The sequence below is a fragment of the Podarcis pityusensis genome (genome assembly GCF_964106645.2).
Source record: "Podarcis pityusensis genome assembly, chromosome: Z".
NCBI lineage: Eukaryota > Metazoa > Chordata > Lepidosauria > Squamata > Lacertidae > Podarcis > Podarcis pityusensis.
This window is the reverse complement of record NC_138044.1, coordinates 22,780,247-22,805,359: the sequence shown is the minus strand read 5'-3', so window position 1 is coordinate 22,805,359 and position 25,113 is coordinate 22,780,247. Positions and strand designations below refer to the sequence as shown.

Below are 25,113 nucleotides of genomic sequence, written 5' to 3'. Positions count from 1 at the left end.
ATACAGTTAAAATGGTTTAATGAATAAAATTGCATTCTATAATGCTTTATCAATCTGCTCTCTCAAAACTGTCTACCACACGGCACGTAAATTTGCAACAGAAGTGAACATCCCTCCTCGGAGCATTGTATACAGATGACTGGCATCTTATGCTTTGGGATAGCGTGTAAGGCTGAAATCCTGTATAGTCAAAACAACCTTTTAAAAACTGGAAGATGGTGTGTAAAAAGCACAGTATAGCACTTACTGGTGTATGATGACTGTTTTTAAGCTCTCAAACTTACTGAAGAAAACCTGGTGCAGAAAGAGCTTCTAAGCTCTCTGCTGTCTGTGCATTTAATTTGTGTGATTTCAACTAGCCAGGCTTCAATTGCGTAAAGTTGAAATCACATAGTCTTATCTGTGCACAAGTTGCAAGTCACCTCTATATCCTTGATATTTTACTCTTAAGGCAGGCATTTAAATTTAGGCATAGTAAATTTTGTTGACAGTTTTTGATGTATAAGAGGTGATAAGTTGTAATAAAAATCTTTACATGAGACCAGCTTGTGTGAATAATCTAGAAAGCGGCCTTTACTGTAGGACTGAACAAAGGATGTTAATGCAAAGTCAGAAGGAGCGATAAAGTAGGGAGAACAAAGACTCTTCCTTTGTTTCTTGTTCTTCAAATTGGAGATACTGAGTAGAAGATCAAAGTTTGCAACCTTGAGTTGCTGAAGTTGAGCAGATAGGTGAATTCCAGAGTCAAGGTTCTCTGACACAGTTGTTTTAACTTCTTGCAAAAATGATTTGAAGGCAGTTAGTTAGATTTCTTAAATGTTTTAAACATTAAACCAGCTCTTCTGAGAAGCCCTTAAGTTGCTGGAAATACTATTCTGCAAATTCCTTTTATATCAATGTCACAAGGCTTTCTCTCTCTGGCTTTCTTGGTTTCCTGCCTTGGCAGTCATATTGGAGGCCTTGTTTGGTGACAGTAGCAGTCTTCCAAGTGGGACAAGTACCTGAACAATAAGTTGTGAGGAGTTTCTTGCATGTGAGCAATAGCCCCCAAGGTAGTCCCAACAAAGGATGTGAAATGTTTGGTGACTCCGGTTGTTTTAGCATGGTTAGGGGAGCTACATTTGTGGTGAGGGTCAGAGCATGCTTCCATTTAGCTCATGAGACATCACTCCCTCTTCCCTAGGTTCAATTCCTGACATCTCCAAATAGGAGATTCCTGTCTGAAACCTTGAAGAGCTCCCCCCAATCAGTGTAGAGCAGACTTCCCTAACCTTGTCAATAATTAGGGGTGATGGGAATTGTAGGCCCAGACATCTTGAAGGCACCAGATTGGGGAAGCTTGATGGAGACAGTGTTCTAACTAGATATTAGGCAGCTTCTTATTTTCCTATATAAGAGTGCATTCTTCTCCCTTTCTCCCACTTGGAAAAAAATGTGTGTGAAGTGTCTCTCCATGACCTAAATTGCTTTACAGACAATTTCATTAAATTGGCGGGGTTTGGGGGCACTTTATGTAATGACACAGTCTTCCATTAGCTTTTGGGGTTACAGGAAACCCTTCTGTTTCAGTACCTCTTGGGAAAAAGTGCTCATGTTGGTGCAAAGTTCTTGTTGAGCTAGGGCTGGGGAGACCAAGCTAAGATCTCCACTTAACCCTGAGAGGGCCTTCTCAATGTTTGCTCCCAGACTTTGGAACTCCCTTTCTAGAGAAGGTAGACTGCCTCCCTCCTTGGTGTCCTTCCGCTGGCAGGTGAAGACTGTTTTATTCTGATTGGTGTTTTGGAGCTGACTGATTTTTAAGGAAAGGACTCTCTGCTGTGCTTTTTTATTATTTGTATTTTAACAGATCTTTTTTTATATACTGTTTTAACTCTAGTGGAGTTTACTGACTTCCTGATGATTCTGTTTATTGGATTCTCTTTTAGCTTTTTGTATTTTATCTGTGTTTTTTAAATTTATGTAAGCTTCCTTGAGACCCAGTCTGCGGAAAAGGTGAGATGATGATGATGATGGTATTCCTCTGTGGATCATCTTGAGCCAATCACTATTTGTCAGCCTTTCCTACCTCACAGGGTTATTGTGTGGGAGTGAAGAGAGAATCATGTATGCTGCCTTGAGATCCTTGTGGAAAGGTTGCAATATACATGCATACATTCATAAGGACATATATGTTGCTTTGACTTTGCATCTGTGATGCCATATACCTGCCCTGTTCAGTAGATCTTAAGGGCATTTTAATCACAGTTTAGCACATGGTCTAAGAACATCTGATGTCTGCAGCATTTGCAGAACTAGAAAGCTGTAGACAAGATCACCCCGTTTGAGAGACTACTGGGAACATCATATAACAACAGAATATTCTATACAGTGGTGCCTTGCAAGACGAAATTAATCCGTTCCGCGAGTCTCTTCGTCTTGCGGTTTTTTCGTCTTGCGAAGCATGGCTATTAGCGGCTTAGCGGCTATTAGCGGCTTAGCGGCTATTAATGGCTTAGCGGCTATTAACGGCTTAGCGGCTTTAAGAAAAAGGAAGCAAGCCCATAGGGAAATTCGTCTTGCGGAACGACTCAAAAAACGGAAAACTCTTTCGTCTAGCGAGTTTTTCGTCTTGCGAGGCATTCGTCTTGCGGGGCACCGCTGTATCTCTGTGTGTAATCATTAATAATTTCTCTGGAGCCAAGTGAGGATTCCCAGGTAAGATCCTCCCTCTATTGTGTGGGCAGGTAATCCCTCCCCTACCTGTCCTGGTCTCCTTGGCAACGCTTCCCCCAGGTGGGATTGGACAACTGACAGGTAGGCGGAGACCTCCAGGTATCCCACCTGAGGGAAGGCAAAGCCAAGCCTATGCTGATGGAGCCGCTCCAGATCTAGGGGCTGCGCGCGTCCACGCAAAGGGCGCCCCCCGTTTTAAGCGGGGAGCAGTCATTCTATATCTCTGTGTGTATTCATTAATAATTTCTCCTTGCTTAGAGATGCAAATGATGGAAGCCTTTTCCCCCCTACTCTTTTCCTTTGTCTTCCAGGGCTCCAGTGCGTCTGCTGTGGAGAAAGAGATTGGTGTAGAACAGATTCCTGGGGATGAAAATTACTTTGGCTTGGTCAATGTGAGTAGCTTTTCTGTGTCTGGGTTTGTATTTGATAATACCTTCTTACTTCCACCTTTTGGATTCTAAAATGAAAAATATTTGTTCCTGAGCAGCTTCAGTCCGTGGGTGCTGCTACTGATACAAAATTGAAAGAGGCTTAAATTAGCACCATGTGATGGGCAAGCTCCATCTTTTTATCTATATTTATTTTATGAGCTTAAAAAAAGCAAACTAAAGAGAGTTGGTTTTTAAATATCTGTTGCTTTCCTTTTGGGGCAAATGCTAAGTATTTACAAAGACATGGTAGAGTAGAGATTACATTTCAGCGAAACTTTTTACCGTTGATGTATTGTAATTATTATTTATTAAATTTATAGACCACCCTTCATCCAAAGATCACAGGGTGGTTCACCACTTAAAAATACAAAATGAGAACACAAAATACACAATAAAACAAAAACAAACCAATAATACCCCCCAAAACACACTTAAATGGCTGTAGAATGTTGAATCAATCAGAGGCCAGACTGAGCAGGATTTAACCACTCACCTGTCAGCTGTTAAGTGGGGATTAAGTCCTGCTGGGAAAAGGCAACCACAACAATGCAAAATTCAGAACCACTCTCCTGCCCATCAGCTGATGTGATGTTATTTGATTGGCAGGTGGGCACGGTTGAGGAAATTGTCCAAATTGGACCTCTTATTGAGATAGTCTTGACCTATGGCTGCCTCCCAAGTAGTTTTATGTATTTAAAAGTCTTTTTTCAACTGTTTAATATTTAATAATCTCTAAGTTGTATCCATATGTACAACATAAAAACAGTAAGACAGTATCAATAAAACATATATGTGACATAGAAACCATTAAAGCAATATTGCACAGATAAAAACAGAATTTCAATAATAGCAGGATCTAACCTTATGGGTCAGTGGAAACCTGGGCAGAAGGCTACATCTTTGCAAGGAGTCAGAAGCAACTCATGGATGTTGTTTTGGCAAGGGAGAGGAAAGAGCATTTCATGCAAGGATAACTTGATTGAGTATTCCCTCAAAGGCATAGTGTAGACTTCAAAACTTTTGTTCAGTTGTCATGTCAAATTGATGAAACTGGTGGCATGTTTTGTGACAACAATTTCAGGTGTGAAACAACTTTACAAGCTGGCTTGTCCTCCCTCGGGGTAGTCAACAGCCATTCTGGAACTTTGACATTGGGGGAGATGGAAGGCAAGCTTTGGTTACAATACAAATAGCAGGATAGCAGGAAGAGGATCCCCAAAAATGCTTCTTACCACCCACAGTATTCACATGGACAAATGTTTGACATAATATTTCCTGCAGTGGTTTTTTGCTCCTCCTCCTGCCTTTTTCGGTCAGAAGGAGTTGCTTCTTCAGTCCTACTGTTTTATTATCCTTACAGTTCCTCCGTCATGTTTTGTAATGATTTGAAAGGCAGCATTACTTCCTGGAAGTGTGCCAAGTTTTAAAGGCTGCATTTCCACTTGTTATCTTCGTAGACGCATATGGGATGGCTGCGAGAGCCCATCACCGTGACGACTTGCTTCCTTTACAGCCGGGTTTTAAGCTCCGGGGCTAAAGCCTTCTTGCAGGTCTCTCAAGTGCTTTAGAGCAAACTGAGGTTTTTGTCTGCTGCTTTGTTGCCTGTTTGGCTGCGTCTGAGATGTGACATGGGAGATATCATCATGAATCTGCAGGATTTAAGCAAATGCTAAACATTCAACTTTGAAGCAGGTGCAGAGCACTCCAGTTTTGATCAGTGCATTAGTATTAGAGGAGGTATTTAACCTTTTCCGACTTCGTTGTTATCCTAATTTAAATTGCCTCTCTGAAGCTGTGAGCCCTGTAGCAGAGAAATAAAGAGGTAAGACATATAATAGAATCATAGAACTGTAGGTTTAGAAGTAATGTTCGAAACTCCCATTGTTCTAGGCGCATTTTGTGACAGGGAATTTCATTAGCGTGAGCAGTTTCTGAGCTCTGGGCACAATACTGCGCCTAAGATTTCAGATTAAAATTGCAGAGTGGAAGGAAAGGAGAACCTTTTTCTGCCTCCCCACTTCCAGCTACTTTCTGAAGACCCCCTTAAGAATATTAGGGGGTGGGCAGGGGAAGGACTAGACCATGTGAAAAATTAACATAATATTTTAGCTGCAGTTTGTTCATTTTCAGCTTTGTTTCCTTGTTATAAAAAAGCACACCAGACATTCAATTGTTGTGCCCGTAACCTACGTTTAAGGTGCCATTTAGGTCCTAGCTTTCATATCTCAGTTTCTACCACTGGTTGGAAGGGATCCTGAGGATCATTCAGTCCATGTACCTGTGTATTTTCTCATTTTGGGTAGGAGGTCGGTTTTGTGCTGGACTAGATAGGCCTCTGCTCTGATCTAGCAGGCAGGAGGTGATCCACACTGCTCTAGGCAATTTATCTGTGTCTAGGTTTCAAGACTGAAACTCATTCAACAATACATGACTAGGCAATGCTCTAAGCACATTCATTGGCATCTCTAGAAACAGTGGTATCCAAGTCACTCTGGATGTGAATGATTCTGACTTCAAATTGCCTAACAAATAAGCAAGAATGGACCTCTATGGAATTTTCAACACCCATTTGCGGGCTGCCTTTTGGAAACACCTGTTGAGAAGGTATGGTCATATGGATCACATCTTGCCAGATCAAAAGAACTGCTCTGGCTGCAGGCCCATTTCTAAACTCATTCTAATGCACTACTTCTACTTTTGTAAGTCCCTAAATATGTTGAAAATGGATGTGGGTGGCGCTGTGGGTTAAACCACAGAGCCTAGGACTTGCCGATCAGAAGGTTGGCGGTTTGAATTCCCGCGACGGGGTGAGCTCCCATTGCTTGGTCCCTGCTCCTGTCAACCTAGCAGTTCAAAAGCACGTCCAAGTGCAAGTAGATAATTGGGTACCGCTCCTGCGGGAAGGTAAACAGCGTTTCCGTGTGCTGCTATGGTTCGCCAGAAGCGGCTTAGTCATGCTGGCCACACGACCCGGTACGCCGGCTCCCTCGGCCAATAAAGTGAGATGAGCGCCGCAACCCCAGCGTCGGTCACGACTGGACCTAATGGTCAGGGGTCCCTTTACCTTTAAATATGTTGAAACTAGTGTACATCTAGGCAGGTTCTCTTGCGTGAACCTGACTAGATATATTATGCCTAGAATGAATGAATATATATCTATATATCTATATCTATATAGCTATATATCTATATCTAGATACCGTACAGTGGTACCTCGGGTTACATACGCTTCAGGTTACATACGCTTCAGGTTACAGACTCCGCTAATCCAGAAATAGTGCTTCAGGTTAAGAACTTTGCTTCAGGATGAGAACAGAAATCGTGCTCCGGCGGCGTGGCAGCAGTGGGAGACCCCATTAGCTAAAGTGGTGCTTCAGGTTAAGAACAGTTTCAGGTTAAGTACGGACCTCTGGAACGAATTAAGTACTTAACCTGAGGTACCACTGTACCTTTCCATGTATGACGAGTCTTTTTACTCAAAATTAATGTTGAAAATGGGGGGTCGTCTTATACATGGATAGTGTAGAGGGGGGATGGGGGATTGGTTGCAGCCACGAGCAGGAGTTTGTTAGCGGCGATTGGGTGGGTGAATAGTGTCTGCTGCAAGGGCTGCTTTGGATTACCTGTTGCTGTGTAAATCGGATGGGTTATGTTTGTTGGCATCAAGGGCTGCTATGGATTGGCTACCGCTGTGGCAAGTGGGTGTACGGTTGCTGGCTTCTGGTGGCGAGCCGGCATACACTTTGTGTGTTCTGTGGCGCATGCGATTGGTAGTGTTTGTCAGTTGGGTGGGTGATTATCGGCATATTCCCAAAATAGTCTTATACACAGGGTCTTATACACACACCTAGGTATTATTATCACCCTTGGTGTTGACCTTCAGAGTTGAACCATGACAGGGCCTTATAAGTTGTGATTCCCCAGTCTTGGAATCAGGAAGGCTTGCCTGGCAACAGGACTGATGTCTTCTCTGCGTCAAGTGAAAACCTGTTTATGACCTTTTAGATATTTATGCTCTTTAGTTTGCTTGATGCTATAGAACATTAGGTGCTGTACTTTTATTGTTGTCTTTGTGTGCTTTTGAATTACTGCTCGCTGTTTGGAAAGCCTTCAGACGTGAAAAACAAGAAAAGAAAGTTTCTAAATAAGTTAACTAGCCTGCAAACACTTTTAATGGCGTTAAAATATTTGTATTACACGTTAATATTTGTATTACACTGATAGTCTGAAAGAACCAGCTCCTTATTTTTGCAATTTACAAAAACTTCTTCATTGCTAGAAATGACTGGGCAAGTGTAGATTTTTTTCCCCTCTCCCCAAGTTTGAGGGGCTTTATTGGACCTGTGCACTCTATGTATGGGCCCTGTACAAATGTCTAGTGTTGGGCAGGGTAGATATGTTGGCCTAGCACTGGGTAGCATGAATCTTCCATTGGGGTTGCATGCTTTTATATCTCTAGGACCCTTATTGGAAGTTGAAAACTCGGATGCCACAGCTAGAAAATCATGCACCAGCAAGATCACTCCAGGCAGAAATAATTAATTAATTAAATGAAATACATTTCGCACACATTATTTGGCTGCATGATCTTGTAAGTTAGAGTTTTTCATTCGCAAGTACAGAAATGCTGCAGTTTTCACTTTTTTCCAGGGTGCCCTAATTATAAAACAACAGATTGGTAGGGAAGCAGTAACAGGATTCACAGAGCACCATAGGCATAGCCAGGATTTTTGTTAGGAAGGGGCAGGACTTTTGCTGGGGTGGGGGCAGAACCAACGTGATTGGTCAGTTAAGTATTTCTATTTTCACTTGATTAGAGGGGAGGGCGCTCAACTGCCCACCCCGCTTGGCTATGTCCATTCAGAGCACTTATTACCAGCAGGGACAATGGAGGGGAGTTTCGGTGGTATGTTGTGGTTTTTGCATATCACCTTTCTTCCAAGGCAGCTAAGGCAGTTCACAACATTAAAACACTAAAACAAATACATGATATAAAACAAAGACCCACAGAGGCCTCTCACGCCAACTGGGAGCTGGTGATATGTGTACTCCCTGACCACAGGCTGATATATGTGCTCCTTGGCCTGTGGTCCTTCATTTCTGTTGGAGCATGCAGGTCTTCAGCAGCCATAGGGTAGGAACTGCCACAACAGTTCTCTAAGCTGTTGGTCTTAGACCTTTTCTTTTGCAGGGATGGTGGCAAACATTATTTTTCCACCACTGTTGTGACCTTGGAGTGTTGTCCAGTGGGGTTTTTCCAGTTGGGGCCTCCTTCAGCTTGGCCCAGCAGATGATGTGAAGGAACCATCATGCTGTGACATGTTTGGCAGTGTCTTTGGGGGAGGGATGAAAGTGCCGTATGCAGAGTTATTACAACTAGCAAGCTGACTTCTGTTGATGTAGAAAGGGATCTAATTCTTCAGTGGCTTGAGGGTCAAGCATTCCAGGATGCATCCTTCCTTGCTAGATTCTGTATCTCATCAGCCCCTATCCTCCTTTTTTTCCATGAAATGAGACAGCTTTCAAATGTGACAGATGCAAAACAGCTGCTTCTAGCTATCTCCGGCACATTGCCAATATATCATTGTAAACAGGAAATGTGAACTGGATGTCTCATTTTGCCCCCAAAGGCATCTTTCCCTGTCAAACACCAGCAACTTTGAATTGTTTCCCACCCACCTATCCCCACTATAAGCTGGCCCAGAGGGAAAACCTCAGCCTGCTTGATTATTTAGAGCAATCATATCAGCTTCATGTTTTGGGGCGAGAGGTGGGTATTCTCAGCGGTACCGCTGTGTGTCAGAAACCACAATCTTTGCCCTCCCCACAAGCCAGCTAGCTGCTTACTAGTCTTAACCCACGGCAAGAGCGTTGCGCCTGCTCCCTCTTGAGCGGCATCTAGCAGGACAACTGTTTTTTCCCCTTCTCTGCCAAACCACATCACAAGGCTTTACGGGGGGGGGGGGGGGTTGTCTTCACCCAGGCATCTACAAGTTACACTAGAATTCCTTGTTTTAAATCTTATAAGTGTATCAGGATGAGGTTGAGGAAGGCTGACCAAAACGGGAAACACAACTTGTTTAACAGAGCTAGCAATTTTAAATGTTGCACCAATGACTTTGTTTCCACAGTATGTGCTATTTATTTCTGAGTTCTCCTCCTCCTCTGAGAGTGTGCATATGAGACTGAATTATACAGTCAAGCCATAAGTCCATTTAGCCAGCAGTTGCTTCTACACTGGCTAGCAGGGCTCTCTTTTTTCCCTGCCCCTTCAGCGGATTTGACTAGTTGACCTTGGGTTTCCATCCAGTTCTGTGATTCTGTTATTCTACCTCCTTCAGCTGGTGGGAGAGAAGAGATTGTGACCTGTGACTTTCTGCCCACAAACCAGGTGCTTTGCCACAATCTGTGCAATCAGGTTAGCCTTTCCAAAGCTAGCAAAAATGTTTATTCCCCACTTGCTCAGCTGTTATGGAACTATTTTCAAGATCACAGGATATCTAATTTTAGACCTGAGCCAAAAGTTCTCTTGAGAATTCTTGGTTTGAAATTGTGGAGGGGGTTGAAGCTACACACACAGCTGCACCCTTTACCTTTTCTATTGTTGCTGGTTTCATTATGGGAGCTACTACCCACACTTAACCCCCCCCCATTCCCCCCCCTTGGAATATTGTTGCGCAATCATGTTGCATTGTTCCAAGGGGCATTCAGGGAGGGGAACATTTGCTGCCAAAACAAAGCTGCCTTTCCCCTCCAATCCCCCTCCCGTTTTTCGAAATATATTTTTTATTGAATTTTAATAATGAATCGGTTTCGGGGGGTGGGGATAAAGAAAAACTGTTTTTTAAAAGTAAGTTGTCACAATTTCCAGGAAAAAAAATATATGATACAGTTATGTGATTTACTAAGTGAGTACCAAGAGGAGGAGGACACGTAGTCTGTCATTGCTAAGGGATCCATGGCCTAAATAATAATAATAATAAATTTCTAAAAACGAAGATTGAATGAATAAACTTTATTACAGTCACAGGCCAGTATAAGAGAAACATATGAATAAAATAGTTGATGAATAAGAATTGTTAATTAAAACAGATACAAACTAAAAGACACGCAGTTAAAACAAATATAAGGGTGGAGCTTAAGGGAATATCAGTCTTGCAATATGGGCCTTCAGTTTAGGACTGGTTTCTAGCACAAACCATCCTTGGGCGCAAGGATGGCAGCGCAAAATCTAGCAACTGAGCATGGCAGCGCAAAATCTAGCAACTGAGTATGTAACATCTGGGTTTTCATCCTGGAGTAGTAGGGAGATGTTGAGTTGTTTTGTGCATCCTGGGAATTTGTGCAGGATAAATCTGGCTCATATGTCTACATAGTACTGGCAATGGAAAAGGGCATGATCTGTTGTTTCCTGCTGCCCGGAGCCCCATGGGCATTTCCTCTCCTCATATGGTGTCTTCCTATAATGGCCTTCCTGAATGGCTGAGGGGAGGGCCTGACAACAGGCCAGAGTGAAAGCCCTTCACTGTTTTGAGATTTCAAGGTTCTGCGCATGCGCAACTGCCGAAACATGGAAGTAACCCGTTCTGGTACTTCCGGGTTTTGGCGGTCCACAACCCGAAAAAACGCAACCTGAAGCAGCTGTAACCCGAGGTATGACTGTATGGCATTTGGGAGGTGAGGTATCTTCTGGTTTCACTAATTAGAAATTTTGGGGACCTGGCTAGGCCAGCTTGGCATTCTGTGTCTTCCACACACTGTTTAATGTTTCTTTTAGGTTGTTCATGCCCCATGTCAAGTAAAATCTGTGGGTTGAAACCTAGAGTAGTTATTATATTTTTCACAGCTCGTTTCCATGTTAATTGGAAATCATCCTTAATAGTCAGGGGAGCAAGGCCACTCAGGAAGAAAGATAGTCTCAACCAGTAATTAAGAGTGGCAAGCCACTCTGGCCTCAATTCTTATGGATCCAGTTTCAAGACGTATGGTAGCACTGGAGACATGTTTAGGCACTTGTAGAAGACTATATAACAGCTGTGCAATCAATTTAGCCTCAAACAATTTGAGGGCTGCAGGTATATCGTGTCCACCTGAGGTACCTAAGGATAGCATTTGTGCTTCGGTGGGCATTCCCTGCAACATAGTCACTGTGGGCTTTTCTGCTTCCCGATGAATGTGGGGCTATACCCAGGTATTTGAAGCAGGTGACCTGCTCGGTCTTGTGCCCATTGATGAACCATGCCCGTGGTTTGGGCCTCTTGGCAAAAAACACAGTTTTGGTTTTCTGGCAGTTGAGCTCCAATTGACCCTCCTTGCAATATGCTGCCAGTGTTCTCGAGAGGCTTGTTGCGTCATCTGCGTAAAGCAGTACTGGAATATGCTTTCCTGTGAGTTTTGGAGGGTGGAAAGTCATATTGTGGAGGTGGGGAATCAGATCATTTATATAAAAATTGAATAAAGATGGGGCCAATATGCATCCTTGCTTGACTCCCTTCTTGGTCTCTATTGCGTTGGATTGGTGGGAACATGGCACTTTTAGCAAGGTCCCTTCATGTAGTGTGCGTATTAAATATAGCAAGCATCTGTCAAGTGTGGAGGTCTCCAGTTTTTCCCATAGCTTTATTCTGGAGATGGAGTTGAAGGCTGCTCTGAAGTCGATGAAGGCCACATAGAGAGAGACAGTATTACTAGTTGAGTACTTCTCTATTAGGTGTTGGAGAACTAAGCCTTATAATATATATAATTGTAATAATGGTTATGATACCATATTGGTCCGAATATAAGTCATACCCGCAAATAAACCGCACCTTTAAAATTTGCTGGTTTGGCCCACCTCCTGGCACTACCGCCCTGAATGGGGGTTGGCCGGCCTTGGCGCCCTGCTCCCCATGCCGGTGCCAGTGCTCGGTTCCGCGCACGCTTCATGCCGGACTTCCAGCACTACCAACTCCTGGTACTACCTCCCCAAGCCGGCGCCAGCGCCAGCTGCCCCACCCCCACCCCCCATTCAGGGCAGTAGTGCCAGGAGCTGGGAGCGCAGCACTCGGTTCTGAATATAAGCCGCACTTTAACTTTTCACAGTCAGAATTTGGGGGGCAAGTGCGGCTTATTTTCGGGGCAATCCGGTAAACAGATAATTTAAAGCTAGCCTCCATCCCATTTCATGAAATCACATGCATTGTGCAGTCAGCCTCCGTCATACTCTGCTTATTTCCCTCATGCCCTTTCACTGCCGCTAGTTCAGGTACTTTTTGCCTCCCTCCCCCCCCCTTTTTAGTAGACCTTGAATAAAAATTCTTCTTTTTTTGCTCTCTTTCTCTCCCCCCACCCCCGCCCCCGGCTTTCTTTCATTTAGTTTGGCAATACCTGCTATTGCAACTCTGTTCTGCAAGCACTTTACTTTTGTCGTCCGTTTCGGAAAAAGGTTTTGGCTTACGAGGTCCAGCCGCACAAAAAGGAAACCCTTTTGACATGCCTCTCAGAGCTTTTCAGCAGCATCGCCACACAAAAGACGAAGGTGGGGGTCATCCCTCCCAAGACATTTATTTCCCAGCTGCGGAAAGACAACGGTAACTAGACTTCTTAAATCTCCATGTCCACTTCAGTGTTATGCATCCTTGGGGGCCCTTCAGGTGTTACTTTAGTGGCTTGGGAACTGCTTCCTAGAGGAACATGGAGATGGGGGGGGGGTGCAGAGAGGGTGATATATTGGTTTGAGTGTTGAACTGGAATCTGGGAGACCAGAATTCAAATCCTTATTTGACCATGAAGCTCACCTTGGGCCAGTCACTGCCTCTCAGCCAAACCTACCTCTTAGGGTTGTTGTGGCGATTAAACAAGGAGGAGAGAGCCACAAACAAACAAACAAACAAACAAACAAGTTGTTGTTGTTGTTAAGTACCCGCCCTTCACCCTATTGTCCCAGAGCAGGTTACAATATTAAAGCACAACTGTAAGAACAGTTTAAAACAATTTACAATAACAAAAAGAAATCTGTAAGAAAGAATGGGACAGAAAAGGCCAAAAACAGCAGAGTGATGTGAGGTATGTTGGGGCCCTAATCTTATTGCAGGAGAGAAGAAGCCACTCACCAGTTCACTCTAGTTTGCTTTGTTATTCACCCCTCCCAATGCACACCCACAATAAAACATAAGTTAGAACTGTTTATAACTATTTATAACTATTTATAATTTAGATCCTGCTGAGATCAATGGGACAAGATGGCCATGGCTTAGTCCCCCGTTGAAATAAATGGGACTTGAGTACAGCTGCTTTAGCCTGGATCCTGCCCATTACCTGGATATTTGAGATGGGAAATTAGCTGCTGATATGGCACTTGTTGACAAGTGCTGAAATTTATGATCCTGAAGGGATGGCATGAATGTACATATCCAGTGTTGAAAGAGTGGTTAATGGAAGTCTGGAAAATTAAAATGATGCCAAAATTAACTAAATTCAGAGACAACAGCCAACAGATAGCAACTTCTAATACTTTGTTCCCTTTTACTAATTTTGTGAACAATAGTGTACAGCCTGGATATTGAATGCTGAAACAGGGGAGTGTGTTTTCAAGAGGCATTTAAAAGTAACTACTGTGTCCACCACCTTCTGCCCTTGGGAGGGTGTCCAGAAGGTTGGTGCCCGTACTAAGAAGACCCACTCCCTAGGTGTCACAGGGCAGCATCCCAGGGGCTTCAGTATAGCCAGCAAGGCTTTGTCTGAAGATCTTATCCATTGGCCAGGAATGTCTGAGGAGAAGTGGTATGCTAGGTATCCTGCTTCTAAGTTCTTTAAGACATTATATGCCTTAGTACTGGGAATCTCCATAGTGGATCCGCACTTTCTCTGCTAGATCTAATATATGCGTATAAAAATACATGCAGCAATCAATCCAGCTTAGTTTAAAAGCGCTCTGTGCCTCAGCCAGTCAGCTGTGTCTTACCTAAGCCTTGTGTCCATTGTCGGTCTCTATATAACTCTCCATACTTAACGAGGCAGAGTGGAGCACCAATATCATGTGGCACGATTAAGAGGAACAGTATTACGCAGTGCATTTCACCCCCTTCTGCCCCACCATACTTCATCTTGGAAGTAACTGAAACTGTATGCTGCGAGTGACCTAACAGCATTTTAATCGCCCTTCCTTTTGTTTGTCTTGCACATCTTCATTGCCAGAACTCTTCAACAACACCATGCAACAGGATGCACATGAATTACTGAACTACCTGCTGAACAGGATTGCTGACTTACTACGAGATGAGAAGAAGCAGGAAAAGCAAAATGGCAAGCTGCGGAATAGAAGCAAAGGGGAGAAGGTGGACTGCACTTGGGTCCATGAAATCTTCCAGGGGACACTAACCAATGAAACCAGATGTCTTACCTGTGAATCTGTATGTTGTTGTTCTTTAAATCCCCCAAAGCTCTTCCTTATCCAACAATAAGCCATTAGAGTATGTTGGTCCATTGATTTCAGTGGGCCTACTCAGAGTATGACTTCTTTTCTTTTTGTTCATTTCTGTCCTGCCTTTCCTTCAATGAGCTCAAGGTGGTATACGTGGTTCCCCTTCCCAGTTTTATCCTCACAACAACTCTGGTAGGTTAGGCTGAGAGACTATAACTGGACTAAAGTCACCCAGTGACCACTCTCCCTTGGTGAGGTGTGATTCAGACTTATGCTACCACCTCCTGTGCATGCCTGTTTTTCACTTCTTGGTCCCTCACGATCACAGAGGAGGGGTTTTTATTGTGTGTTGTTTGCAATAATTTACTCTGTTATGGGATACCAGACAGAAGGGGCACAAGGTCCCACAATGATGTAGGAAAGCAGTTTTGCAAGAAGTGTGATGTGTCAGTATTGGATCAGAGGTGAAGAAACTCATCGGGGGAGGGGGGGCAAATCTGGCCCTCCAGGCTTCTCCATCTGGTCCTTAGAACTCTTCCTAGGCCACATCCATTACCAGACTTGCTTCTCACCATCCTTGGGTGTTGTTGCTTTGCTAGAATGTGTCCTAGCATGCTTGCCTGATGAATGCTAGAAATTCACATCTGTTTATTTGCCTTCTTCACCTCTGGCACCACCCACCAGTGCCGTGTGGCCCCCAGAAGGTTGCCCAAATAGAATGTGGCCCTCAGGCTGAAAAACATTCTCCATCCCTGTGGTAAATGCTGGGGAGTCTAGTACAGTGGTGCCTCGCAAGATGAAATTAATCTGTTCCGCGAGTCTCTTCGTCTTGCAGTTTTTTCGTCTTGCGAAGCACGGCTATTAGCGGCTTAGCGGCTATTAATGGCTTAGCGGCTTAACGGCTTAGCGGCTTTAACTCGCAAGAACTCGCAAGACGTTTCGTCTTGCGAAGCAAGCCCATAGGGAAATTCGTCTTGCGGAACGACTCAAAAAACGGAAAACTCTTTCGTCTAGCAAGTTTTTCGTCTTGCGAGGCATTCGTCTTGCGGGGCACCACTGTATGGTGATAACCTTGGTCTTACCTGTTTTATTACATTTTAAGTGTGCTCTTCTTCATTCATTCTGGATCCCATAATGGGATACAAATAATATTTAAACAAAACAATTGCTACATCTAACCAATAAAACACAGTTTAAATAAAATAAGGAACACAGCAGCTGCCAAAAAAATTAAAAGAAAAGTGTCAAGCAAACTTTCTTTGCAATGGCCATTAACTACACAGAGACTTTGAACAATCAGATAACTCCAAAAGCTTGGGAGGATGAGTGATTTTTTAAAAAGCAGGTTCCAGAAGCCCAGTAACACCAAGACCATCAAGCTAGGTGATTGGTGGCACGTCTTAGGTATTCCAGCAAAGGCCTTTTATATTTAGCTTCATGGCTAGTATGCTAACGAAATGAAAAAATGAGTCAAATAAGAAGGTATGAATATGTTGACTACTTTGGGGGGGGGGGATCTAAGGTAATCCACACCATACATTTAAAGCACATTTCATGCGTATGACTCCCCGCGAAGAAGCTTGGAAAATGCCGTTTGTTAATGGTGCTTTGTATTTCAGATCTGTTAAGAGTAAACCACAGCTCCCAGGATTCTGGGAACTGAAAGTCATGTGCTTTAATGTGTGGTGTGGATGTCACCTGTCTAAGATAACCAGGGTAGATTTAAGGTGAGTTCCCCATAGACTGAAGGAGTAGAGCAGCCTTCACCACAGCCTGATACCTTGTTGATGTTTTGGATTGCAGCTCCTATCAGCTGCAGCCGATACCCTGATGGGAATTGTAGTTCAAAATATCTGGAGGGCACCAGGCGGGCAAAGTCTGGAGTAGACAAATGGCTGTAAGCCATGGCAGCTATATGGAACAGTCAGTGTTATCAGTTTTGCTGGTTTTTGCCATCGTACTTTAGACTTCCTTGATACATCTGCCTTATCACTCTTGGAAACAGGTTTGAAGTTAAAATCTACTTCACTTGATCCAGCAGGGCTCTTCTTAAGATGCATTTCAGTCTGAAGAAGATTGAAATAGGAACCAGTTAAGTCAGCCAGCCATTAATTTGCATCGTTTCCTGGAACAAATCCAGTCAATCAGCATGTCCTGCATCCAAGGAACTACATGACTTGCTTTGGATGTGTTTCTCAAAGAGTCCCTTCTGCTATATGGTGAATTGCCTTTGAAAACAAGAGATGAGCTTCCAAAGCAGTGTGTGTGTGTGTGTGTGTGTGCATGCGCACGTGTGTGGGACTCCTAAAATAGCTCTCTAGATCCTGACCTATTTCGGAAAAGTAAAGTCCTAAGCAGAGGGGGGAATCTCAAGTGGGCTTTTAAACTTAATGTGCTTTAAAAATAGCATTGGTTTTGTTACCTGCTCCATTCTAAAGGGATCTTCTCAGCCGGCATGGCGCAGGTTGTGAAAATTTGGTTCTGCGGCAATTGCCTGTCGCCAATGCAAGGCTTTCCAAAGGCCAAACTAAATATAACCCCACTCACACAATTAACAGTTGTGTGAATGGTTTGTTTTTTTAAAATATAAATAGCAATCACAGGTAAGCTGAATTCAGAGCCAATCAAGGGAGTAGTGGGGAGGGGTTTAAACCTGAACATGCCCAACTGCAGTCCCTGTCTGGGTTGGATGGGGGAAGTTGAACATGCCTTTGCACTGGAAAGAAGGCTTCCATTTGCACCCATGGAATTGCTGATTGGACAAATAGTGTTATGCTTAGTTTGTCATTTTATATGGGGAGGTTTTTCTGTGTGGATGAAACTACATGTAGCCTGCAACTGGCCTTTATTTTGAGAAGAGGCTGAGCAGCTATCTGGAAGATTCGGGACATATAAAAGGAAGTATTCTTATGCAGTGCATAGTTAAACCATGGAACTCACTCACACAGGAGGTGGTGATCTTCACCAGCCTGGATGGGTTTAAAAGAGGAATAGACAATTTCATGGAGGAGAGGCCTATTGATGGCTATTAGCCATGATGGCATCAATTCTTGAAGAATTGATGCTTTTGAATTATGGTGCTGGAGGAGACTCTTGAGAGTCCCATGGACTGCAAGAAGATCAAACGTATCCATTCTTAAGGAAATCAGCCCTGAGTGCTCACTGGAAGGACAGATCGTGAAGCTGAGGCTCCAATACTTTGGCCACCTCATGAGAAGAGAAGACTCCCTGGAAAAGACACTGATGTTGGGAAAGATTGAGGGCACAAGGAGAAGGGGACGACAGAGGATGAGATGGTTGGACAGTGTTCTCTAAGTGTTCTCGAAGCTACAAACATGAGTCTGACCAAACTGCGGGAGGCGGTGGAAGACAGGAGTGCCTGGCCTGCTCTGGTCCATGGGGTCACGAAGAGTCGGACACGACTAAATGACTAAACAACAACATCCATGATGGCTGTGATCTACCTTCACAGTTAGAGGTTGCAATGCTTCTGAAAACCAGCTGCTGGAAGCCACAGGAGGGGACTGTGCTCTTGTGCTCAGATCCTGCTTGCTGGTTTCTCACAAGAATCCTGTCTGGCCACTGTGAGAATAGGATGCTGGACTAGATGGGATCCTGGCCTGATCCAGCAAGCTCCTCTTATGCTGTTATCTTCAGCAGTCTTCAACCTTTTCAGACCTGAAACCTTTAACTCCAACCAGCAATGTGAACCTTAGACTGGAACCCATTTGCAGCTTCCCATTGTGGCTACACAGATTCCTCTAGGAAGCCCACATCAGGCTGTGAGGGCAATAGCCCGCCTCCTGGTTTGTTTGTTTTTTTGTTTGTTTGAGCACCAGATTTAAAATACAATAGCTTCTGAACATGGAAGTTTTATTACAGCAGGGAAGGGGAACTAGTCAGGGATAAAGGGAGTTGAAGTTCAGCAATTGATCCAACACGTCCCCCAGTATATGAAGAGAGGCAATAAGAGGCAGCATGGGGCTCAACATTGATTCTTTAGCATCTTTTAATTATCCCTTGTCTTTATTTCTCACTGCAGACATACCAGTTTGACAGTCATTCCTTCTCTGCAGGAAAACCCTAGGAATTGTGGTGTGGGGGCAGGGGAGCAAACTACAATCCCTGGGGTTTGCAGGTGGCAGGGGGAGTTATGTCACGTAATTTTGTTGTCTGTTTCTTCCTTGCCTTCCTTTCTTCCCTGGCTTTCTGTTTATCTCTTTTAAAAAAAAAGGATGGAAAAATTAAAAAAACAAATGTTAGTGGAACTGGTATGCCCCTCCTGAGGTCAGGTCATGACTGATTTGGGGGTTGCAACCCGTTAATAGAAAGCCAATGGTCCAAAACTGCCTTCCTCAGTCTAATGCCCTCCAGATGTTTGAGATTACAACTTCCGTCAGCCCCAGTCAGTATCTGTAGGCTGTCAGGTTGGGAAAAGCTGATCTATAGCATATGAATCTGTATTATAAGCTGTGGTATTGATTTATGAGTGCGAGAGGATGCTGGGTGTCAAATGATGCTTGACTGCATGAGATCAAAGAGCCATGCCCATCATTCTCTGCAGTATTGCCAAGGATTCTTGGGCACTCCTGTTTGGTGCTCCCCTTCCTACCACTTTTCATTGCTTCTTTGGCCACCCCTTCTCATACTTCCATTTGAGTACAGGCAATCCTCATTCTGTGCGGGGGTTCTGCATGCATTGGCGGAGCTTGCATAAGCCCGCTTGCCCCCGCTCTGTCCCTTTGCATGATGTTTTTGTGGTGTTTAGGGGCTATCACCAGGTTTGGCAGTGTGCAATCGGTTTGGCAGTGTGCGCGATTGCACATTATTCCGACATGCCTAAACCGGAAGTTGCCTGTATTAAAGATGCCTTCTTTCTTAAACTTAAAACATGATTACTAACCATGATGGCTGTGCTGTGCCTCCACAGTCAGAAGCAGTGATGCTTTTGAATAGCAGTTGCTGGAAACTGCAAGAGGGGAGTGTGCTTTTGTGCTCGCATCCTGTTTGTAGATTTCCCACAGACACTTGGCTTGCCATTGTGAGAACAGGATGCTGGACTAGATGGACCAGTGGTCTGATCCAGCAGACTTTTCTTACGTTTTAGCATTTCTAAACTTGCTTATTTTTATTCCATTTACCCTGCCTCTTTTTTTCTTTTTTCTTTTCAAGGTTAGCAGCAAAGATGAGGACTTTCTGGACCTTTCAATTGATGTGGAACAAAATACATCAATAACACACTGTTTGAGGTATTTTTTTTTTTTTAAAACCCAAACACCTCAAGAGCTTCCCAGATAAGCACTTGTGTAATGCTGTCAATATATGACACTTTACAGGAGCCTTTTGCTAACCTCCGGATCATAGAATCTTAGAATTGAAGACTTAGAAGGGACCCCAAGGGTCTAAGCCAATCCCTTGCAGTGCAGGATTTACAACTTAAAAATCCCTGGCAGGTGACAATCCAACCTCTGTTTAGAAACAGCCAGTGATGTTTTGGCGATGGTTGTGCTAGCTGGAGTTGATGGGAGTCATAGTCCAAAATGTTTGGAGGTCACCATGAATACTGTTTTACTGAGTGATGTCATTAAAAAGTTGTATCCTTCCCCAAGGAACATATCCTCTAAATTTTGACAGATGGGTGGGTGGAGAGAAAAGCCAGAGTCCCCATAGCAAGCATGTTGGTGACTTGTGCAAGTCAATTATTATTATTATTTTATTAATTTTATTTCTATACTGCCCAATATCTGAAGGTCTCAGGGTGGTTCACATAAAATATCAAATACATAAAATCAAAACAAAACCAACAACCCAATCAAAAACAAAAACCCCAAAGAGCCAGCATTTTTAAAAAGGGTATAGGATGTAGATCAAGTCAGACAAAGGCCTGGTTGAAAAGGAACAATTTTTGCCTGGCTCCTAAAGGTGTATAGTGAAGGCACCAGGCGAACTTCCCTGGGGAGAGCATTCCACAGACGGGGAGCCACTGCATAGAAGGCCCATTCTCGTGTTGCCACCCTCCTGACCTCTTGCGGAGGAGGCACATGAAAAAGGACCTCAGAGGATGATCTCAGGGTCTGGGTAGGTTTGTATGGGAAGAGGCAGTCCTTGAGGTAGTTTGGTAGTTCACTATACCTCAGCCAGTGTGATGTATCAGCAGAGCATACAGAGCCCAGCAGAGTCTTCAGAGATTTCCTGCTCCCAGCAGAACAGCTTCCAGAGTCCCCAGATACAAAGCAAGGTGAAACAGTACTATCTTCTATATAAAGTTCTTCTGGGCTTTGAAGTAAAGATAACATGTGTACAGATAAATCTGCTAGCACTACCACCATGTAAAAACCACAGCCTCTTTTCTTGACTCTCACAGATTCAGAGTTGGATCCTGACAGCATCAGAACAGAACATGGACCTCAGGACATACACAAGACATACTAAAAGCTAGAGATTATTATACCCATCTCTACACTTACTGATGGGAGGGTGAATGACTCAGCACCCTTATCTCAGAGCATCCAGACTTGGGGGATGTGCTTCCTCCAGACATGAGCCCAAGCACTGTCATTTAACCCATTGTTCACATCACACCAATGAAGGGATGAAAACGAACAAGTTCACTTATGCTAGAAATGGGAAGCCTTAGGAACATAGGAAGTCACCTGGGGCTCCTTTGGAAGGAAGGGCAGGATATCAGTTCAGTCAATCAGGTAATCATCTGCCTTCTACTGAGTTGAGTAACAGGGCTGGACATGAATGCGACAGCATTCTATGGTTTCCAGCAGCTGATATTACTGCTTCCAACTGTGGAGGCAGAGTGTAGCCATTGTGACTAGTAGCCATTGATAGCATTACCCTCATCCAACACATTATCGCCTGTGAAGACTAGTAGTGGCTTTCCACAGGTCTTATTTCTCAGCCCTCATTGGAGTTGCTGGGATTTGAGTTACAAGTTCCCTATCCCTGTGGTGCAGAAATGTGAGGAATGGAGCCTTAGGAACATGTGACAGAATAAGTCACGTGACAGAGGAAGCTTCAGCCTCATCCTGCCGGCTGTCAAGTTTGTGGGCCGGATGGGATGTGAGTTTTCTCCCGCGAACTTGAGTTTGCTATATTATAAATAAAAAACAGATTTATCTATCTCATAAAATTTATACACTGCTTGATTGTAAAACAAAACAATGTGGTTTACAAAACAAAACAAAAAAATATGAAAAGGAATTAACAACAATAATTTAAAACTTTCAAAAAATTAAAATTATCAATAAATTGAAAACAAAACTTCCACCACCTTTCTAAATATCTAGGTAGGCTTGTCTAAATAAAAGTGTTTCTAGCAGGTGCCAAAAAGAGTACGGTGCAGGCGCCTGCCTGATATCAATAGGCAGGGAGTTCCAAAGTGGAGGTGCTGCCACATTAAAAGATTTTAATGTATTTCTAATCTTTGTTGGAAGCCGCCCAGAGTGGTTGAGGAAACCCAGCCTGATGGTGGGGTATAAATAATAAATTATTATTATTATTAAGTGCTTACAAATGCGGAGCAGGTATTAATGTGGCACCTGAAACAGTGCCAGTTCCACCAATTGAAATGGTTGAGTGGGCGTAAATGGGGTAAGGCACTCTCATAGGTAAACTGCTCCCCAATATGAGGTATGAGCAAACAGGAGTTCTTGGTTGGCGGTGAAACGCCTGAATGTGCTAACTCAGTGGTTGCCAATTGGTGGTCCATGTAACCCACCCAGGGGGCCTATGGCACATACCTGTCAATTGTCCGGAACATCCTGTTTTGGGGGGCTGTGCTCTTGTGTGGGTCACATGACTTGCACAGGAGCAAGGTGCAGAAGACTCACATCCTGGTTTTGCACTGGGACTCATTGAGTGTTGTTCACATAACAAAAACTATGACAGAGATACCAACATTTTCAAAAGTAGAGGATCCATGGCTTTGGCTTTTGAAAAATGGGATTCGCAGTACTTGGCTAATTGCCCTAACTGCCCTAACTCTGATTTAACTTCCCATTTTTACAGGAAATTCAGTAATTCTGAGACTCTGTGCAGTGATCAGAAATACTACTGTGAGCAGTGTCACAGCAAACAGGAAGCGCAAAAGAGGTAAGCCTAAAAGCTATTGGTTGTTGCATTTTTATGTCACTTTTCCTCCAATCTGCTCAAGGCAGTAGGCATGGTTCTCCATCCTCTTTTGTTCTTACAATAGCCTTGTATGGTAGATTAGGATAAGAAAAAGTGATAGAAAAGTCCATTCGGAATCTGAACCTGTGTCTTCCTTTGTCCAGCACTTTAATCATTAAACCACCCTGGTTCTCAATAAAAATAAGATATGTTACAGTTCTCTTTTGTTTGAATTAGGGACAATACATTATAAAGAGAGCCAGGTGTGTCTGCTGCAATACTATGAGTACAGAAAACCCCCAAACATGATATTGCATGTTTACTGCTTTGGTGGTGGTGGTGGTGGTGGTGGTAACTCTCCGTGCTACAAAGCAGCACTTATTTCAAAGCAACTGCAGTTTGGAACAATTTGTATTCCCTAGACTTTCTGTCACTGAACCCCCCTTTTTTTGCTTGCTTGTGGGGTGCCCCACTTTTGTGATGGATTTCTTGAAACTATGCCTGCTGAAATCTCAGGTGGTGGAAGGATGACTAAACTAAGTTTCCAGTAGTCGGGCATTGGTTGAGGGTGCACTGAAGAAGCTCTGTGCATGACTTTCAGAATCTGAATCAATTGTTCAAACCTATTTTATAAAAGGTGATGAATGATTTATGCAAAATAAGAGACTGAACTCAGCAAGTTGCAGAATTCTGCAGGCACAAAACTTCGTATTCTTGATGCAGAGTGTTTGAAGGTTTACATGTGGAGGCTGCGACCCTGATAAGCTTCATCCTGTGTGACTTATGTAAAAGAAAGCCGTCATGTCTCAATACAAAGCAGGAACATATTTTGTGTTTTGAAGCAGAGCCAATCAAATATCTTCTGCTCAATATTTTCTCCTTTTCGAAAATGCCGACTGATAACCTGCAAAAACAAATTAAAGCCATCTGACTTGGATGGTTGGGTAAGAGTAAGTGTTACCACTTCTGCCTCCTACTTTTCTCACGGATACAGGAGAAAATCAATTGTTCTTATTTCTTAGTCAATAGCAGCCAGAGCCAAAAGGCAGAGTTCATTCTTTCTTCTGCTTTCCTTGTTGTGATGAGAGACGGATGCTTTTGGGCCATATAAGAAGTTGCTTTGAGTCCAGATGCTCTTTCTCAGCCTTCACCAACCTTGTGCCCTCTAGATACTTTGCACTCCAACTTCCATCAACCTCAGCCAGCACAAGAGGGCTTGTAGGCAGAGGCTGATGAGAGTTGTAGTTCAAAACATCTAGAGGGCAGCAGGTTGGCAAACAGCCGCACTGATTCTTCCCAGTGTTGCACAAAAGAGGTACTGAATAATGTTTCAGATTTGCGAATATTGAAAAAGTTATCCATTTATTTGAATAACTTGCCATGTTTACTGTTTTAAACAAGCTTTCTTAGAATTCAGAGTGATTTCATAACATGGATTCCACCCTCCACCATCTCATTCTTTTTTGGTCTTATTTTGTGGACCTAGGATGCGAGTGAAAAAGTTGCCCATGATTCTTTCTCTGCACTTGAAAAGATTCAAATACATAGACCATCTGCATCGATATACCAAACTTTCCTACCGTGTAGTCTTTCCTTTGGAGCTTCGACTCTTCAACACTTCAGGAGATGCTTCAAACCCAGATAGGATGTATGATCTTGTGGCTGTAGTTATTCATTGCGGCAGGTAAACTATGAGGGATCACATGCATACCATGTGATATAGCATTTGCTATGTATTTGGGGAAAATATTTGTCTGTTCTCTGTCTGTTTGGAGACGTTCTGCTTGTGGGCTTCCCTTAAGCGTTTGCTTGGCCGCTGTAGGAACAGGTGCTGGACTGCATGAGTCTTTGGTCTGTTCAAGCTTTCTCTTACTTCAGGGGTGGGGAGAATGTGGCCCTCCGGATGTTGCGGAACTACAGATTCAAGATAATTCGCCTGTGATAATTGGTTCCCTGATCATGTTGGCTGGGAGTTGTGGTCCAGCAACACCTGGAGGAACACAAGAATGTCTTGCATGTCCTCTATTACAAGCCTTCTCTCAACACTTTAAAGGAAATCTTCCTACAGCTTTCACCTCTCTTCTCTTGTGCAAAGTAGTCCCCCTCTTGTTCATTCTGCTTCTGCTCTTTGGTACCTGTCTTCACCAGCTGATGGCACTTCCCATAGGATGGTCTACCCTCAGAATTATGGAGTCTGGTGGATTCCTGAATGCTCTGGGGGATTTCCCAGCTGACATGTTGAGACTCTCATCACACTGTGGAATGGTGATGTATGTGGAGCTATCAGCATGATCTCTCCTGAGTGTACTCACCATTGCTGTGGAGCACATAGGTTGTCTTTGTACTCTAGTGACCTGCATGTCTGAGGATGAAGACCAGCTTGAAGAAGTGTGGTTGACCACCTACCCCCTTGACCATCTTGGCTTCTTAAAGTTGGCCATAGTAGAT

The 25,113-nt window shown here is 43.6% G+C and overlaps 1 protein-coding gene across 2 annotated transcripts in view; it reads left to right on the top strand.

Moving 5' to 3' along the window:
* The window catches only part of LOC308468021 (ubiquitin carboxyl-terminal hydrolase 12-like), a 51,695-nt gene that overhangs the window by 16,802 nt on the left and 9,780 nt on the right, over nt 1-25,113 (top strand). For both annotated transcript variants that reach the window (XM_080989933.1, XM_080989934.1), the window contains exons 2-7: nt 3,024-3,104; nt 12,499-12,712; nt 14,319-14,533; nt 19,717-19,793; nt 22,564-22,647; nt 24,152-24,349. In XM_080989933.1, the coding sequence (XP_080846059.1) occupies nt 3,024-3,104; nt 12,499-12,712; nt 14,319-14,533; nt 19,717-19,793; nt 22,564-22,647; nt 24,152-24,349 (869 nt within the window). The remainder of the gene's footprint in view (nt 1-3,023; nt 3,105-12,498; nt 12,713-14,318; nt 14,534-19,716; nt 19,794-22,563; nt 22,648-24,151; nt 24,350-25,113) is intronic.